Source organism: Rhinolophus sinicus, linkage group LG04 (assembly GCF_036562045.2).
Source record: "Rhinolophus sinicus isolate RSC01 linkage group LG04, ASM3656204v1, whole genome shotgun sequence".
Classification (NCBI taxonomy): Eukaryota; Metazoa; Chordata; class Mammalia; order Chiroptera; family Rhinolophidae; genus Rhinolophus; species Rhinolophus sinicus.
Genome location: NC_133754.1, coordinates 142,265,651 through 142,284,686, shown reverse-complemented (window position 1 = coordinate 142,284,686; position 19,036 = coordinate 142,265,651). Strand labels below are relative to the sequence as shown.

Below are 19,036 nucleotides of genomic sequence, written 5' to 3'. Positions count from 1 at the left end.
ATTAAATTGCATTGGAACAAATATCAGCTTAAGAAGCTGGCCAAACAGAAATTCCCAGGGTTTCTGATTTCTGTAGCTACACCAGTCTCAAAGTGATATTCAAAATGTTATGAGAAGAAAAAGTAAAGAAATACATCAAGTCTGAGAACTTTGTCTAGAAAGAATGGAGAGTGAGGTTACTAGCAGTTGGAACTAACTGGATTCAAACAAATCAAAAACTTACTAAATTTTTAACAACTGTACTTCCAAACAAGCCAGAAGTTTGCATTTTAGAATCCTTTATCTGTTCAATATTTAAAATATCTTTCGCCCTCAAACTTCTGGGAACAGGGAATGAACCGAGAAAGATCAACAACCCACAAAAGAGTATACGAGTATTCTTAACACCATTGCAGGTGTGGTCAAGTAGAATAATAGAAAATATCACATATGGGCAGAGCCAAGAGCCACAGAGAGAAATGGGAAAGGGAAGCTGCTGCCAGAAGGCAAAATCAATGTCTAATCAAAGAACATTCCTGACACCAGTATAGGGCTCCCTAACAATGTCTGCCTGACTGGATTTAAGAATGCTTGTGGACAATTTTACAGGGACTTTAAGCTGTCATGCTGAAAAATGTTTATAAAACATTAATCAAAAATGCCTCTTTAATACAATGCATTGTCTGAAAGATGTTGGAAGGCGCATATTGTAAATGGATTCTTTTTCTGACTAAAGTAATTTCCACCAAAAGCATTTCCCCCACTGCTCTATGAGCACACTCATAGATAAAGAGCACTTTCCCAGAGCATTACTCCCTGATCCAAACACTTGGGAAATCACTAATGTACAGCATGCCATATTTCCATGTCACACATGACACATTCGTCTAAAATTATCCAACAGAGTTTGACACTGCAGCACATTCCATAAGCAGAGCTTTCAACTGACATCTGCCAAGTAGGAACTTCAAGTGCATGCTTTCTTCTTCTAACAAGCAAGTAAGGGCTTTCTTTTATCCTAAACCCAGGATGGAAAGGATAAAACAATATGCAAAAAGTCAGGTCTCCCCACCCCCATTTTAAATGTTTATTTTATATTCTCTGAATTAGAATATTCCCTTTGTATCAGTGTTCAACTTTCAACAGTTACTACTTTCTAATGGATGAGACATTTTCAAATTTTTTCCTTGAGAAACAGACATTTTTCTTCCTTGATTAAACATACGCCTTTATAAAAAAAAAAAAAAAAAAGAATGCTTGTGGACAAATGACAGTCCTGTCACTTCCATCTTTCCTCTTTCTGAGTGGGACTACTTACAGCAGTTATCTTGTCCCTGTCTCACCATTGTGCCATATATTAAGTAGATGGACAGGAAGGGGGCCAATAATTTATCTTGTTACTTTATAGGTTTTTGAACCAAGTAGAGCCATAGCTAGATTTAGCAGAGAGACTAAAGCATAGCATGTGGAGATCTTAGAGCATTGACCTGTGACTAGATGTAATCTGGGTCATTTTCCTTGGGTAAATGGGTGAACATAGCCTGCATGTGGGAAGAGTGAGACCAGCCTAAAGGATACAATTTCAAGTGCACATAAAACTTTCATAAAAATTAAGAAAAAATATTTGGATATCTTAAAAGATGTAAATAACAATACAATTCAATAAAACTAGAAATCCATAACACATTTTTTAAGAGATCTGTCTTCAATCTGGAAATGTTTAAACATTTTATCAAACAAGTACTGAACCAAAGATCAATTCAAAGTTAAATTGTTGAATTTCTCAAAAATCCCAAATAGAAATATCACTTATAAAAATCATTAGGATATAGCCAAGCAGTACCCAGAGAAAAATTCAAAGCTTTAAGTCTTACATCAATAAATATGAAAAAATAAAAATAAATAAAGTATCTAATTCAAAAACAAAAGGAACGAGCAAGTTGGAAGAAATCCGAGTCATAGAATAATTCAAGATAAAAGCAGAATGAAATGAGTTAGAAAACAATAAATGAGTAAGTAAACAAAATAGACAAACTTTATCTAAAAAAATTAAGGAAAAGGGCACCGGGAGATAAAAAAAAAAATAGAGGGGTATACCAACCATTCAATGGGATATTATTAGGCAATTAAAATAAATGAAGTACAGAGAGATCCAAGATGACAGAGTAATTAAACACTGTGCTTGCTTCCTTCTATGAACACATTAAAATTACACCTACATTATAGAACAATTAACCTGGAGAACCATCTGAAGTCTGGCTGCAGAAGTTTTATAACTAAGGGTATAAAGAAGAAGCCATGTCGCGACTGGTAGGAGGGGCAGAGACACGAAATGGGTTAGCCCCAAACCTCCATGTGGCAGTTGAGAACTGGGCGGGAAACCTTGGCCACAGAGGTTCCCCCTAAAGGAGTGAGAGACCCCAGCCCCACACTGGCCTTCCTAGCCCAGAGTACTGGTGCCAAGAAGCGTCCACACATCTGGCTGTGAAAAGCAGTAAGGATTCCAACCATCTGGGTGGGATGAAAGGCTGTGGGAAACCCAGAAGTCCTCTTAAACAGCCCTCGAACAGACTATCTCACACCCAGGCACTCATCCTGGGCTCCGGCAGAGGGACGCTGACTCAGGAGGCATTGGAGGCATATGGGGTTGGGGGTGGGCAGACTGAGGTGTATGGCTTTGGGGCAAGGCTGGAAGATAGTCGCCATTTTCCCTGTATGGGGGTGCTCCTCCTGTGCAGCCGGTAGGAGGGCGCCATCTTTCTTCTGTTGAGACCACCTCCCCCACCCCCCACAGGCCAAATCTGAATCTGGTTGGTTGGATGAGCTCCCCTGCTACACCCTGCTGATTCACTGAAACTGCACCCTACCCAACTCCCCCAACACTGGAGGCACTTTCTGATGATAAGCCAGCCCCACCATCATTGCATCATTTCTTGGAAAACTATGGGAGTCCCTGGGTCCCAGTTGGGCAGCAACTGGCCTCAGTGTGCTCTGAGACTTTTACTAAGTAGCTCCAGGATCAGCACTGGCACCAAACCAGAGCCTGCATTAACCTGGTGACCACAACTTCCCACTCTAGTGACTCTGTGACACCCTGCCTCACCCAACTCGAGTATCTCATGAGGCTTTATCAGTGGTTGAACCTTAAGGGAGCCAGCAGGTGGCAGCAGGCCTGCATATCCTGGCTTTTTGCAGAGCTACCCCAGGCCGGGTGCTGATGGTAGCTGTCCTCAGTTCACAGTGTGTCCTCTCCTACATGCCTCCAACTTCAGCACAGGCAGCAAACAACCACAGATAGCTTTTTAGCTTCTACAAGGTAGTCCCCAGCTGGTCACAGGCAGTGGGTGACCTAGGCCTGCACTGGAGCCCCTCCCAAGAGGCCCCAGAACCAACACATGGGCTTCAGACCACAGCAGAGCACTGACCAATTAGCCCTAAAAGCAACACACAAAGGGCAGTCTCAACAGGCACCAAAGCCCACTGGGTTGAATCCCACTCAGTGGGATAAGCCCCCTCAAGCAGCCCATAAGCTGTGGACGTGGCCAAACCCCACAGCCAATCAGCCTGAGGGCCAATCCCACTCACTGACATGCCAATAGCAAACAAGGCTCAACTCTAACAGGAGGACACACACAACCCACACAAGGGACACTCCCGGAGCATCTGGAACAGGTGACTAGGGAGACTGTGCCAGGGCCTCACAAGGCACCTACTACATAAGGCCACCCAGCCAAGACTGGGAGACATAGCAGATCTACATAATACATAGAAACAAACACAGAGAGGCAGCCAAAATGAGAAAACAAAGAAATACATCCCACGTGGAAGAATAGGAGAAAACTCCAGAAAAATACCTAAACGAAATGGAGGCAAGCAAACTACCCGAGACAGAGTTCAAAACACTGGTTATAAGGATGCTCAAGGAACCTAGGGGGAACTTCAAAACAGAGATAGCAAGCATAAAAGAGGACACAGAGACCATAAAAAAGAACCAGTCAGAAGTGAAGAATACAATAACTGAAGTAAAGAATGCACTGAAAGGAATCACCAGCAGACTAGATGAAGCAAAGGATTGAGTCAGAGATGTGGAAGACAAGGTAGCAGAAAACACCCAATCAGAACAGCAAAAAGATAAAAGAATCCAAAAAATGAGTATAGTTTAAGAGACCTCTGGGACAACATCAAGCATAAGAACATTCACATCATAAGGGTACCAGAAGAAGAAGAGAGAAAGCAAGGGATTAAGAACTTACTTGAAAAAATAATGACCAAAAACTTTCCTAACCTGGCAAAGGAAATAGACATACAAATCCAGGAAGCACAGAGAGTCCCAAACAAGATGAACCAAACAGGCCCACACAATACACATTATAATTAAAATGGCAAAGGTTACATATGAAGAGAGAAACCTAAAAGCAACAAGAGGAAGGCAACTAGTAACTTATAAGGGAGCACCATAAGATTGTCAGCTGATTTCTCAACAGAAACTTTGCAGGCCAGAAGGGATTGGCACAAAATATTCAATGTGATGAAAAGCAAGGACCTACAACCAAGATTACTATACTAAGCCAGGCTATCATTTAAAATCAAAGAACAGACAAAGAGCTTCCCAGACAAGAAAAGCTAAAGGAATTCATCATCACCAAACCAGTATTGCAAGGGATGTTAGAGGGACTTTTTTAAGACAGAAAAAAAATCAAAATTATGAATAATAAAATGTCAATAGATACATATCTATCAAGAATTACTTTCAATATAAGTGAATTAAATGCTCCAATCCAAAGATATAGGAGAGCTGAATGGATAAGAAAACAAAACTCTGCCTACCAGAGACTCACTTCAGATTGAAAAAGACACAAAGACAGAAAGTAAAGAGATGAAAAAAGTCATTTCATGAAAATGGAAACAAAACAAAAAGCTGTGTTAACAATACTTATCCCAGACAAAATAGACTTTAAAACAAAGGCTATAACAAGAGACAAAGAAGGACCCAGTAACTCCACTTCTGGGTATTTATTTATCTGAGAAAAGCCGAAACACTACTTTGAGAGGACATGTGCATCCATATGTTCACTGTAGCATTGTTTACAATGGCCCAGATATGGAAGTAGCCTGGGTGTCTATTGATGGAAGAATGGATAAAGAGTAGGTGGTACTTATATACAATGGAATATTGTTTGGCCATGAAAGGGAATGGGTTCTTGCCATCTGTGGCAATATGGATGGACATGGAGGGTACTGTGCTGAGTGGAGTGTAAGACAGAGAAAGACAGATGCAATGAGATTTCACTTATATGTGGAATCTAAAGAATAAAATAAACAAAATAGAAATACACTCATAGATACAGAGAACATTTTGATGGTTGCTAGATGGGAAAGAGGTTGGGGTGTGGGTGAAAAGAGGGATGGGATTAAGTAGTACAAATTGGTTGTTACAAAGTAGTTATGGGAATGTAAGGTATAGCATATACAGCATAAGGAATAAAGTTGTAATATTGTAAAACTATATATGGTGTCAGTGTGGTACTAGATTTGTTGGGGTGATTGATCGGAGGGGGTTGAGGGGCAGGGTGAAAAGTTGAAGGGATTAAGAAGTACAAATTCATAGTTACAAAATCATCATGGGGATGTAAAGAACAGCATAGGGAATATAGTCAATTATATGGTAATAATTATGTACAGTGCCAGGTGGATACAAGACTAATCAGGGGGATCACTTCTTAAATCATATAAATGTCTAACCACTATGCTGTACACCTGAAATTAATATAAACTAATATTAAATGTCAATTATAATTGAAAAAATTTAAAGGAGTGGAAAAGGTGAAGGAGAATAAGAGATCCAAATTTCCAGGCATAAAACAAGTAAGTCATGGGGATGTAATGTACAGCATGAGGAATATAGTCAGTAATATTGTGACAGCATGGTACAATGTCATATGGTTGCTGGATTTATGATGGTGATCACTTCTTTAGGTATATAAATGTTAAATAACTATGGTGTACCCCTGAAACTAATATAATATTATATGTTAGCTATATTTTTAATAAAAATCTTAAAAATAAAAAATGAATAAATGAATAAATAATAAAGTACTCATACATGCTACAATATGGATGAACCTTACATTATGTCAAGTAAAAGAAGCCAGTCACATAGGACTATATATTACATCATTCTATTCATACGAAATACCCAGTGTAGACAAATCTATAGAGACAGAAAGTAGATTAGTGGTTGTCTAGGGCTTTAGGGCTGGGGGAATTTCGGGGCAACAGCTAAAGGGAGCAGCATTTCTTTTGGAATAAAAATGTCCCCAAATTGATTGTGTTGATGGATTTATAACTCTGTGACTATAATAAAATTGAATACTAAAGTTGAATTACACAGTTTAAAGGGGTGATTTATATGCTATGTGAATTATATCTTAATAAAGTTGATAAAATAGGATCTAACCATCAAACTATTGAATGTCAACTATAATTAAATATTATATATACATATATAAATATATGGTCATGGGATGTAAAGTACATCATAGGGAATACAGTCAATGGTATTGCAACAGCTGTATACAATGTCAGAAGGGCAGTAGATTGGGGGGGTTATCACTTTGTGAGGGGTGTAAATGTCTTACTATTACATAGCTTTGTATACCTGAAACTAATTAAAAAAAGAAAAAGACTACATTCCTTAATTCTACGCAAATATATTTGGAAAGCTAGAAAACATACATACTTTCTAAGAAAAACAATTGACCAAATTTGTCTTCAGTAAAGATAAAAGTCTAAAATGATAATTTCCAAAAAGAAATAAAGTTGTGAAAGAAAAAAAATGTCACCCCCACCCAAAAAAAAAAAAAAACAATACAAGGCCCAGATGGTTTTATTGTGGGAGGAAATTTCTTATTTGTGCCTGAATATCTAGCAGGACATTTGACAGGCCTTGATGTGTTCACTTGTCAGAGATACACAGGCATGGATGGGGGCAATAGACCTATAGTGGATCACGTTATTTTCACTACACTCACTTTAATATAAGTGTAAACCAACCAGAGGTAGCCTTTCCAAATTATTTATATTTATATTTATTGTAGGATTCTTTAACATACGAAAAAGTCCAATAAAAAACATGCAATCTACCTATACTAAATTTTTCTAATAATTCACATAATATACCTCATGTCATTTATTTATTGCAAAGAATTTAGTTTTGGCTTATAGCAAGCGTTAGGAAGAATATTTTGAAATTAAAATACATGAATGACTTGTCAAAAATGCCCACACAGATTTCCAAACTTTCTGGGAAAAGGATAGTAATGCCCTCCGTTAAAAACTAACTGTGACATCTCCTCCATATGAATCCTACCAGCTAAAACAGCATCCTCTAGAAAACTTACCCTGGTCCAACAGGCCTAAGTGCTCCTCTTAGATGTTCCCAGAGTAGCTGCTCACCCTAATCCCAGCAAGTAGTACCACAGTGCATTGTAATTGTTCAGTTAGCCTTCCCTACTCCTGTCTTGCTGCCATCTTGACCTCCTAAAGGCAGGGAAGATGTTTTGCTCACTGTCAAATCCCAGACCCAGCAGAGTGCTTGCAACAGAGCAATGGTTCAATAAATATGTATTGTTTTTGAAAAATGCTATTAAAAAAGAGTTCTTTATTTAGAAGGAACACATTTTTAAGTGCTTTTTTTTTTTTTTTTTTACATTAATTCAATTAATGTTTCTGGCTCCTGGCTGAGCATCACAGTGTTTTTCCAAGCGTTTAAAACTTGTGATAAGTCATTCATATATTGTCATTTTAAAATATTCTTCCTAACATGTTCTATAAAAGGAGACTAAATTCTTTGCAATAAATAAACAACATTACATTACTTCCATTTTTTTTTTTGAACTGGGAACAATCTGATTGGGGATCTAACCTCGTAACAAAGAAACATAATTTTTCTGCCAATTAATTATTTTTGTTAATGCATCAAAACCCAGTTAAATCAAAATAAAGAAAATACACGATGTGACTAATAACAATTAAAATGAATTTGTATTTTAAATTAAATAAAGGAAACAGTAATAAAAGATTAGTATCTATCAAATATAGTAACACAATAGTAAAGTTTCTTCAGAACTAACTTTTCCAAAGCACCACAAAGATCTGTTCACCTAATCTCTACACAAGATTTCTGGTTTTTGTTCATTACATCTAAAGCCTATTTTTTAAAGCTGCATTGGGTTGATACTGGTTTGGGGTTGGGGGGAACGTAGTTTAAAGTCAAAATAATAGCAATGTAGGAAATCCCCAGTATATTAATGGGTTGTAGTCTAAACTTTTGCTATAAAATTGGGTCTTTGGAATTTGTCATTTATTCTCCACTACAGTAGCTATCTAGCTGTACAGTAGATATTGTAACGATCTCTAGGATAGGATGGAAAGTAGTAGATAACTTAGTAGATAACTATAGGATTGCCAGCCCAGCACTTCTTTCTTCTGCATTGATCCACCTTGCCCCTGGCCATTGGAGAGCTACCATGTTTCCATCTAAACTTGCCCAGTCAGATGAGCCCAAACAGACACTTGGCCCAGGAATGGATATCTGACCTGGAATTTTTAGATTCAGAACTGAAAATACCTTAAAACCAACCTTTGTTTGTGGGATGAGGATGTAAAGTATAAATTCCAGAATTGCAGCAGCCATGTTTCCCGTAGTTTTCAATGATACAATGAAGTAAACACACAAAGAGGAGGAGAGAGGAAAAGGAAGCAAGACCTGACTGCATTTGCATCCCTTGTTCCAGGTGTTTCTAAAGCTGAGCTGCGTCTCTACCCTTCTTATCTGGTTATCAACCATTGTATGAACATCATGAGCTAATTCATTCTCTTGATTTTCTGGCTAGTGTAAGCTGAGACTCTGTCATTTGCAATCAAACAACTGACCAGTACATACAGAAAATGGTACCAATGGGGTGGCTTCCCAAGCCAACTCAGAGTTTACCTAACAATACTAGTTCAAGTGCTATTAAAAATCCTGAGCCTGGGTATCAAACTGTTCATAGACTGAACCTCTCTTTAGCAAAATGTCACTAAGCCTCACATTCTTCTTACCTCCTCTCTCACTCCCCACATCTTTACTCAGAAGGGACCATCAGTGAGGTAAGAGAAAGAAAGCTTGGCGAAAAAGCACCTCTGACTGTCTGTGAAGGAAAGAATACAGCAGAATTATGATGATGAGGGGGCTCTGGTGGCTCCTGTGGCCCTGGTGGGAAATGGTCCCAAGGGCAGGGATGGCTCAGGAAGAGGTACCTGTCTACAGCAATCCAAGTGCACCCACACAGGGAAATACCTGTTCTGTAATACTACGCCTTACAAGTGTTCACCTTGCAAGCAAAATTGGTTTATTTTGGCCAGTGCCAGTTAATTGGAGCAAAACCTCATACAAAGGTCAAGGCCCAACAATTCTATGACCATAAGTTTTCAGAAAAAGAATTTGATTGGAACTTCATAAGACAATAAAATTGAAAAAAAAAAAACCTGTAGTCAGGGCGAAAGGATGCACAGTCTCCTGGACTTCATTTTGAAAAACAGAAAACAAGGTGCTTCCACCAAAAAAAAATTACTACATTCAAAAGCATTTTGGGGTATGTGCGTGTGCTGAGAAATAAGAATGTAAGACTAGATTAAAAATAACCATGGCGTGGGATCTCCCATTCTAGAACACAGACAGAAAGAAAGGGTGGCTAAACCAAATGAATGTGAATAGCATCATCCTTTTTATCCAACATAAACTAGCAATTAAAAAGATATTTTAAAAAGACTCATAATAAACCATGAAGAGTGACTCAGACGCTGAAAGAGATGAAGTGTTGTGTCTAAATTCTGATCATTTAGAGAATGCTTGCTTCAAGGGAAACATGTAGAAAATAATATTAATTTTCTAAAAGCAATTTTCTTTTAGAAAATAATACATGTTCGTTATGGAAAATGTAAAAGTGGAAAATAGAAAATCAGAAAATTACAAATAATCCATAAATCTACCGTTCAGCAGTAAATATTTAGTTACATGGTGAATGTCCTTTCAGTCTCTTTTCAACGCATACCGACATATTTTTTAACAAAAGAATCCATTACACATGGCTTTTTTTTTTTTTGCTCCCTTATAGTGAGATTATATTTTTAAATATTAATCTTTGTACTTTTCTTTGTACTCTTTAAAATAACATTTGCTTTAATAAATCAGAGGCATCCACATTTACCTTGGGAAGATTTAGGACTGTTGTGCTAGGACTATGAAGAAAAATAAAGTGTTGCTGATTAACTTCTGACTAACAAAATGGAGTTTTTGAGTGCTGAGGGAGATAGTTTTCCTTGAAAGTCAAGCATTGTTGAAAAATATAAAGGTTTAAATATCTTAAGCTTCAATGAGCAGTAAAACCCAGAAATTCCCAAACACGGGACAGACAGGGTGATCTTTCAATTGATATTTTTACAGTAGATCACTTTAGAAAGTGGAAGAGGTACTTGTACTAAATCTCAGGCCGTGGGAGCTAACCTATCCTGGGCAAACCACGACATATGCACACCCTCTCTGGAGAGCATTTCATGGGAGAGGAGTTGAGTGTCAGGGGCCCAGCGGCAGGGCCGACACCTGGAGGGATGGAGGTGCACCTACCACAGTGGCGGTAGTGTGACCATCCTGTCAGGGGCTGAGGAAGGACAAGCCTCACAAGGGATGTGACAGCAAAAGCCAAAGTGGAACTGAGTCTGTAAGCAGAGACGTCAGGTCCTCCACAGACCAAGGGGATTAGTCACAAATTCACCAGCAGCAGGCACAGAAGTTGAATAATGGATGAGGTGAGTTAGAAAAGGGACCCACACATAGATCTGGGGGTCTCACTCCCCCCCCCCTTGCCCACCAAAATATCTCATAACCTCAGACTCTCGTACACACACAGATGCCAGTGGGGGAAGTAGAGGGTGGAGGAGAAAGGACTCGGAAAGAATGGGCACTGGACTGAAAGAGGCTATTTTAATATAACTCAAAGAGACAGAGATACCCTTTAATTGGCCTATTTGAATTTTTCTCTAGTAACCAACAGTTAAAAAGCCATGAGGATCAGTTTCAGAAAATAAATTTTATATATGTGTCTCAGTTGTGTGCAGATTTCTAATTCTGTTACCCACTAGACAGTGAGTATATGTCCATGTCATTTTTCTACTATTACATCATCTCAAATGGTCTCATGAAATTATAATTTAGATTTTTTTTTAAAGAATGAGTTAAGAAATAAAAATATCTCTTTAAAGGGTAAATATCCTCTGTCCTATAGTAACTAAAAATCTCCTTAGGACCTGTCAGTCCCTGGTAAGTCATGCACAACCACTAGGAAAAACACAAGCTCCCATTTAAAATGCGTCACCATTCTAATTGGAAGTCTAATATGTTATCCTCTCTAAACTCACTTAACAGCAGTGACCAAACATGTCTTCATGTCATCCTTTTGCACCAGGATTATGGCTGTGAAAATCAGCTCTGGTTTTATTATGGATTCGTGCTATCCTATAGTCTTTTACCTCGGGGACTTTCTAAGTTATAAAAGGGCCCCATCCTACAGTACCTTTTGGGTTTCTGTGTATGTTCTTTCTACCCAGTCATTTGATCATTTCTTTGATAAACATCAATTGAGCACCTACTGTGTTCTTACCCTTACCTTGAGGCTTGCTCTTCTCACGTCTCATTATTGACCAAAAAATCCTCTTTAGGGGTGGCTGGATGGCTCAGTTGGTTGAGCGCGAGCTCTGAACAACAGAGTTGCCACTACGATTCCCACATGGGCCAGTGAGCTGTGCCCTCCACAACTAGATTGAAGACAATGAGCGGCCGCTGAGCTGTGGGAGGGGTGGCCGGATGGCTCAGTTGGTTAGAGCATGCGCTCTCAACAACAAGGTTGCCGGTTCAATTCCCACATGGGATGGTGGGCTGTGCCTCCTGCAACTAATGATTGAAAATGGCGACTGGACTTGGAGCTGAGCTGCGCCCTCCACAACTACACTGAAGGACAATGACTTGGAGCTGATGGGCCCTGGAGAAACATGCTGTTCCCCTATTTTTTAAAAAAAGCCTCTTTAAAGTCTCTTTCCTCTCCTCTCCAAATCCTATGCTGTGTACAAGGAAACCATATAACCAAACCTACTTAAAATGTGCACAAAATAAGAGTTAATAAGCTTCTGATTGAGGGCTTGAGGGCCTGAATTGTTAAATGTAGGACAGAGGTGTGATGGAAGGAGAAAACTTTATGGGTTTCAACAAAGAGGCAGGCTACAGTATGCGGTTACTAAAGGGCATTCTTGTTTTCTTTGCCTTTTTTAGCCTGGTTTTTGAGCAGGTTTTGCAGATGTGAGGAGATGGGGCTGCTGGCTAGAGAACTACATAACTCCGGCTTGGTCCTTACTGATATGAAGGACTCTAAATACTTCCAGGTGAATCCCTGAGGAAGTTGCTGATTAAATACAAGAAGAATGATACAGCAAGTTAGAAAATGCATCTCTATTTTCTATTTAAGTACACTAATGCTATCCTGGAGCCAGGAACCGGGTGCTCCTCTGAATGGGGACTACCTTACATACATAAGAACATGTTCAAACCATACAGTGGGGTATAAGTCTGAAGACTGTCACAGAAAGCTCTTTATTTCTTCTGCCCAAATTATTTTCTGGAAAAGTCTTTAAAACTATGAAGTTCCCTACCCTACAAAAAATCACCACATTTTACATTTTATTTTTCTCCCTTTTTTCCTTTTCTCTGTCTGTTTCTTTCTGTTATGGGGTGGTGTAGGGAGAGTGTAAAACGCGCAGGCTCTTTAATTTGGCAGGAGAGAAAATAATTGAAATTGCAAATACATAAAATTAACCTGAGCCCTTAAAACTCTGTCACCATGGAGACCAAAGCATGAACTACCTCCATAAAGATTCAAATGAATTATTTTTTGCTTTAAATTATAATCACTTATTACTGGATATTGATTTGGCCAATGAAGAAATGAGTATAAATAAATAAATAAGAACTAGCCTCCCACCAGACAATTTATTAATTAGGGTTAGGATTAGGGTTAAGGCAAATACAGTTGTTCTGGTTCTTAGTATTCCATTATTCCAGAGACTGGGAAGAAACCCCAAGAGAAAATTTTCCCACGACTCAGAATTTCTGATGGAATCATCTGATGATATAGCTCCATAAATGCTACAGAAATCAGTAGAGAAAGATAATCTCTAGAAAAGGCCTCTCTCACGCAGAAGTATCAAGGTGTGATGCAGGTGACATGGTTCTCTATCCACCACTCAAGCTGCAAGGAAGAGATGGCTACTACGCAACGTCTTATCTCAGTAACGTGTCAGAGATGCCTCTAACAGCCATTCTGGATATATCACTTTACAATGTCCATTATATACAATTGTTTTAAATATGTGTAGTAAGGTCCAACAGACTTGTATTACATACCACATAAACAGAAACACAGGAATCATCCAAATGCTTAAACTATGCAAGCAGAGGTAACTCAGAATTTCTCCCACTCACCAATTCTATTTTGCGAACTCACAGGTGTAGTCACTTAATTGATCAAATACTCAGTCGAGAGAGAGGCCACCCAAATAGCGTATTATATAAGGTGTGAGCAAATGTTTGCTTTAGCAAAGAGCATGACACACAAATGTTAGTTGGATTGAATTTATGTCTTGCTGCTCCCAAACCTTCTTTCTAAAACCAACAGCATGAGAATTTTCTACATTTCCAGCAGTGGCCAGAACGACTTCCAGTGTTATACCGCCCTTCTTCCCCACCAAGTTCCTCAACTCCTTCTTATTTATGCTCTTCTGTGGTTTTGCTATTGATATCTACAACGTTCACAGGCAACTTTCCAAAGCAATGAAGAGCAGAAGCACTATCCACATGAGAAAGATCTTTATTTTTAACAATAATTTCTAGTAATGATTTAGATTATGACCTAAGTCTTTTTGGAGTAGCAGACTCATGGAAGAGCTAAGTGTTTTGCTTGAGGGCCCGTGACGAGGCTAAAAGAGGATTTTCTGTTTCCCAATGTAGCTTTTGATTTCAAATCTGTATAACCACTGACACAGAATTCAAAATAGGCAGTCAGTTTCAGGGATGAAAAGTGAAAGAAAGGGAGTAGGCTAGTGGGAAACTAAGGAGTAGGCTGTAGAAAGTTTCTAAGACAGAAACTGCAGAACTCACATACATTACGCTAATGAATGGGTTCAAGAAGGGCTTAACCTTAGCACTAGAGTCAAAATCATTCATCTTCTTTCAAAGGCAGAAGTATAAAGGAGACAAGATTTGAGACATCTCCTTTCTCTTTCTTCCCTCTTCCCTAGAATATTCCAAACACTGCAAAAGTAATTATTGCCAACAGTATAGCCAGCAAAATTGAGCCAAAGGACAGAATCCTAACTGCCCTAAAAGTTCCCATTTTCCTTCCAGTTATATGTCATGGTTTTGCTCCTGGTTGCCACAATATTTAATAAAACAAGAGAATCTCTAAGTGAATTCCAAACTCAAGGACTACGGTAGAGGAAGTAAAGCAAATGCCTCCTGGGCCCAGGCAAGTACCTGTATGAGAGAACACTCATCTTGAGTAGCCAGCGCTCAGCTCTAGTACATTCATAGTTGCCAGCAGGAACAAAATCCTGCTGCCAGGCCTTTCAACTTTTCAAGAAAAAAACCCCCAAAAAACCCAGAATCCTGGATTTTTATGTGTAATCTCCTGGTTTTGTGTGTAGGTAATAAATTAAAAAAAAAATGAGAATACTGCATACCAAACAAACTGTTGGCCTTACCCGGTGGGAAATACCAGTTTGCAATCTTTGGCTAGAAGAGTCCTAGTAGCCTAGGGGATATTTAGGGACATGTTTCAAATCATTCAATGTGTCTCACTGCCTCCAAGAAATGGCAGTTCTGGAGGCCACCCTCTGCAAACATCTCCCTCCTGCTGTGCCTCTGGCCCCCTGATGGACCCTGCCTTTTATGAGTAAGTACGTGTCTCAGAAACATGATTTCCAGGCCTCTGCAAACATCCTCCAGAACATCCTGCTGGTGGCTGCAGCAGGTGTCAGGTGTGTGCTGAGGAGCTACTGTGTCCTCCTCGTTTCCCCAACCCGCACTCCTGCCTCCTCCACCTCTCCTTTGATGAGCTGCTTCCCTTTCTTTTCTCTCCCTCCTCTCCTCTCAGTTTTCTCTCGTCTCATCTTTTTCTTTCTCACCTCTCCCTTCTTTCTCTGCTCTTTCCTCTATTCTCATTCTCATCTGTTTCTTCCCTCCTCTCCACTCTTGCATCTCTCTGTTACTCTCCTGTCCCCTCGTCCCCACCCTTTCCCTTTTCCCTCCCCGGCACCAGGGAACTGGAAACTTTGGAAAGCTCGCTCACCAGGAATACACCAACACCGGCTTCGAGTATTTCTTGTGATGGGAGCGGAGGGTCAGGGAGCCTTTGCGCTCCAGCAAGTCGGTGGGTCCGAGCTCAAACCGGTTTTGCCTACTGCTGCACACGTCCTGGCTGAAGCTGTTCGAGTTCTCCATGGCCGCCCTCGAGGTACACATCTCGGAGGATTTCCCTCTGCACCGATCCCGCCCGGCGCCAAGGTCGACCAAGACTCGGCGTCTCTCATCTCCCAAGCAACCTGGGGCGGGGTCAATGGAGGGCTCTCTGAAACGTAATAGCCTTGGTTTCCTAGACAGAGAAGTTGCTGATTCAAAGAAAACTACATTTCCCAGAATGCAATGAGGGGAGCGTCCGGGCTACATGGAAAGAGGGCGAGAGATCCGCGTCTTGGGACCTGCCCACCAGCCTAATTCCCGGAGTGGTTGGGAGGAGTTAATGGGGAGACGCGGGTCAGTTAAGGACTAATGGGACTTGAGCCCGGAGAGGGGTCTGCTCTCGCTGTCACTGCGGAAGTCCTTTCAACCATCCATCATCTGTTGCCACCACACCTTCTGCTTACATGGTTGACTGAAAGAGAGCAAGAGAACACCCCTCAAACCTTAAAATATGTCATTTCTATATAGCTTTTCTAACTGAGAAAGAGGAAGAGCTGAATCATTCAACAAATCAGCTAAAAAGTCCGAGGATGAGGTCTGGCTGGTCCTAGTTTCAGCTGCTCTCTCTCAATCTTTCCAATAAGAATGAGTTTATTCCTCTGGAAAACAAAGGAGGGGATGGGACTGTGGAGGCAAGTGGACACAAGAATTGAAGGGCCCTTCAGATTCTAGGTACAGGTTAGGGCTCCAGGACACTCAGCTCCCTCAGACTTTCCAAGTTCTAGTCATTTAAACATTTGCTATTTGGGGACAACACAAATTCATCACATTATTGCGTTGTGAGTTATATGTGAGAAGGATATTTCAAAAAAGATGATCTATGGCATTGCCTTTAAGAAATCATCAGTTAGCTGTCTTACAGACAGAAAGTGTTCATTTCGTTTTTATTTTCCAAGTAAAAAATATTTAACACATCAGAATTCTTCTCCCCAACCTCAGTTGAACACCCGAAGGGCATTAATGGTCTTGGTCACGGCCATCCCTCCTGCCTGGCACAGTGCTGTTGAGTACATGGCATCGTTTCAAAGTGTTGCATGAGCCAATGAATGAATGTTGCATTTGATTATCATAGAGATACTTGGGCTTCCATAAATTCCAGAAGGGTCTTACTTTGAAAAGACCACATGTACACAGAAACTCAAATTGAGAAACAAATTGAGAGATGTTTCACATGACAAATACGTTGATTCTAGATTCTCTGGTTTGCAGAAGATTTATGATAGCACTCCTATAAACAGTGAGGGACTCTTCTGGATCCATTTTCACAAATTTGATTACACACAACCACGAAGTGTTTTGCTGTGGCCTGTGGTGCCCAGTGGGGGTACCCCGCCTGTGGAACCGAAGGCCCCTATTTTACTGACAGCCATAGTTAAGCCATGTTATTTATAACCAAACCAGCTAGGTGCTAGTAGAGTGCTGACTGCTACTTTAGCTCTTTCCTTCTTGAAGGAATGAAGAGAAAAAGAAGTTAACTTCAATATATATATTCTGTGTTAAGCTCAGTTATATACAAAGCATAGCATGTTGCTGTTGCTCCAAATAGTAGCATCATTACTATCATTGGTTTGGTTGTGTGTTTATTTAACTTATGCTTAAAGTGGTGGCAAAATAATAAATGTGCAGCCAATTTGACATAGGAAAGAGGCTGCCCGGAGCCAAGACTTTGCTGTGGGACACGAGCGCTGCAGAGATTGAAAAGCTTTTCAGCACACCAAGCAGCAGCAAGTTAAGAAAACAAGCAAGAGATAGTTTGTTATTTTAGAGTTCCTTCAGCCAAGCTGACAGCCTATTTGAGTCTATGAATATACATTTTTGTTATACTATTCTCTTTCCCCACTATAACTTTATAAGCTTCATTGTCTTCTATGTCTCTTAAATACTTTCCAACATCCTCGTGTTGACATGTAGATTAACTCTCTGAAAACCTTCTATTTAGATGCTTTCCATTCTCTTTGTACACACCAGTACATACTGTAGAATTTTTGGTTTGTTGATTCCTTATCGACAAAATAGAAATAAAACAGTAGTTACTGCAGGGAGTTTTGTGAGGATTACATAACTACATTGAAAGCAGGTGGAACATTGCCTACCGTGTTTCCCCAAAAATAAGACCTACCCTGAAAATAAGCCCGTTAAGATCGTCAGCCAGACACACACAGTTAGTACGTTATGACGGTGTTCCAAAAGAAGATGACATGACTGTATTTGAATAAATGTAGGTTGTTGTACATGAAAAATAAGACATCTCCCTGTCGTGCAGGGAGTCATGGAGAGTCTCTGGTCCCGCTCCCCACATAAGAACGCAGGATATGGAGAGGCCAAAAAAGAACACCCATGGAGCCATAGATGGGGGAGTCATACCACTATAGTCTCGCTGGTGGCATCCGCCTCTCTGCAATCCGCTCTTGCTAGCTCAGCCACCATCTTCTTGCTAGCCCCCATTTTTGCTTGTGTAGCCACAGCAGTTACACAAGTGGCCAATGGCTCACTGGTCACAGCTGATGGTCAAGTAGCCACAGCTGATGGCCATCCAATCACAGTTGATGGCCATTTACTACCTGAGCCAGCACCTTTCTACATGAGGCTGAGAGCCTGGAAACTGCACTCCTGGCTCTGTCCCTACACTCCACCCCTACAGGGTCTCGCCTCACAATCTACGCGACAAGCGTCTTCTGCGAGGGGTTCTATGCAAGGAGCCTGGAGGACACAGCCAGGCTCTCTGGGCACAGCCATGGTTTCTCAGGGCACCACCAGTCCTTCTGGGCACAGCCAGACTTCCTGGGCTTCTTAGGGTACCTCCAGTCTCCCCGGGCACAGCCAGGGCTCTCAGGGCACTGCCACTCTCTTTGGGCACAACCAGACTTCCTGGACTCAGCCAGGGCTCTCAGGGCACTGCCACTCTCTCTGGGCACAGCCACACTTCCTGGACACAGCCAGGGCCTCTCACATATTCTCGACGGCAGCCACCAAAACACAAAAGCAAATATCCGCCAGTTCCACTACATGGTGGTATGTTCCCAAGCAAACAGTCAAGCGGTCCACTAAATTAGCAATGGAGCCCATTCCCCATAGTCCATAGTCATTCGCCAGGGCTGTCCTGGGGGTGAGGGATGACCCTGACCTCACCCTCAGCTCCCATGGAGGACTCAGCAAGCCTTTCCTCCTGGGACAAGTCCAGCATCCGGGCTGCATCAGCAAGTACTTCCCAGCTCACAGGGCCGCAACAACCTTCGCTTTCTCTGGCCTCTGCTGGTTGGGGAACCGTCCACATCTTTCCACCTCTCCACGGGGATCGAGCTCTCCAGCAGCTGCTCCTCCTGGTCTTCCTGAGACTGAGTCTTCATATGCACAAACTGCTCCACTGTCCTTTAGAGAGCTTTGGCCAGCACCATACCCTGCTCGCTGCTCCATTTGTCACACAGGGAGTCACACAGGGTCTCTGGTCCCACT

The 19,036-nt window shown here is 40.9% G+C and overlaps 1 protein-coding gene across 9 annotated transcripts in view; it reads right to left on the bottom strand.

Annotated features, from left to right (window-relative positions):
- The window catches only part of CFAP95 (cilia and flagella associated protein 95), a 155,825-nt gene extending 140,072 nt beyond the window's left edge, over positions 1–15,753 (bottom strand). For 6 of the 9 annotated variants that reach the window (XM_074330542.1, XM_074330540.1, XM_074330539.1 and 3 more), the window contains exon 1: positions 15,414–15,753. In XM_074330542.1, the coding sequence (XP_074186643.1) occupies positions 15,414–15,586 (173 nt within the window). In that variant the 5' untranslated portion in view covers positions 15,587–15,753. The remainder of the gene's footprint in view (positions 1–15,413) is intronic. The other 3 variants (XM_019730568.2, XM_074330545.1, XM_074330546.1) reach the window with 3 other exon arrangements.
- Between the last annotated feature and the right edge of the window lie 3,283 nt (positions 15,754–19,036).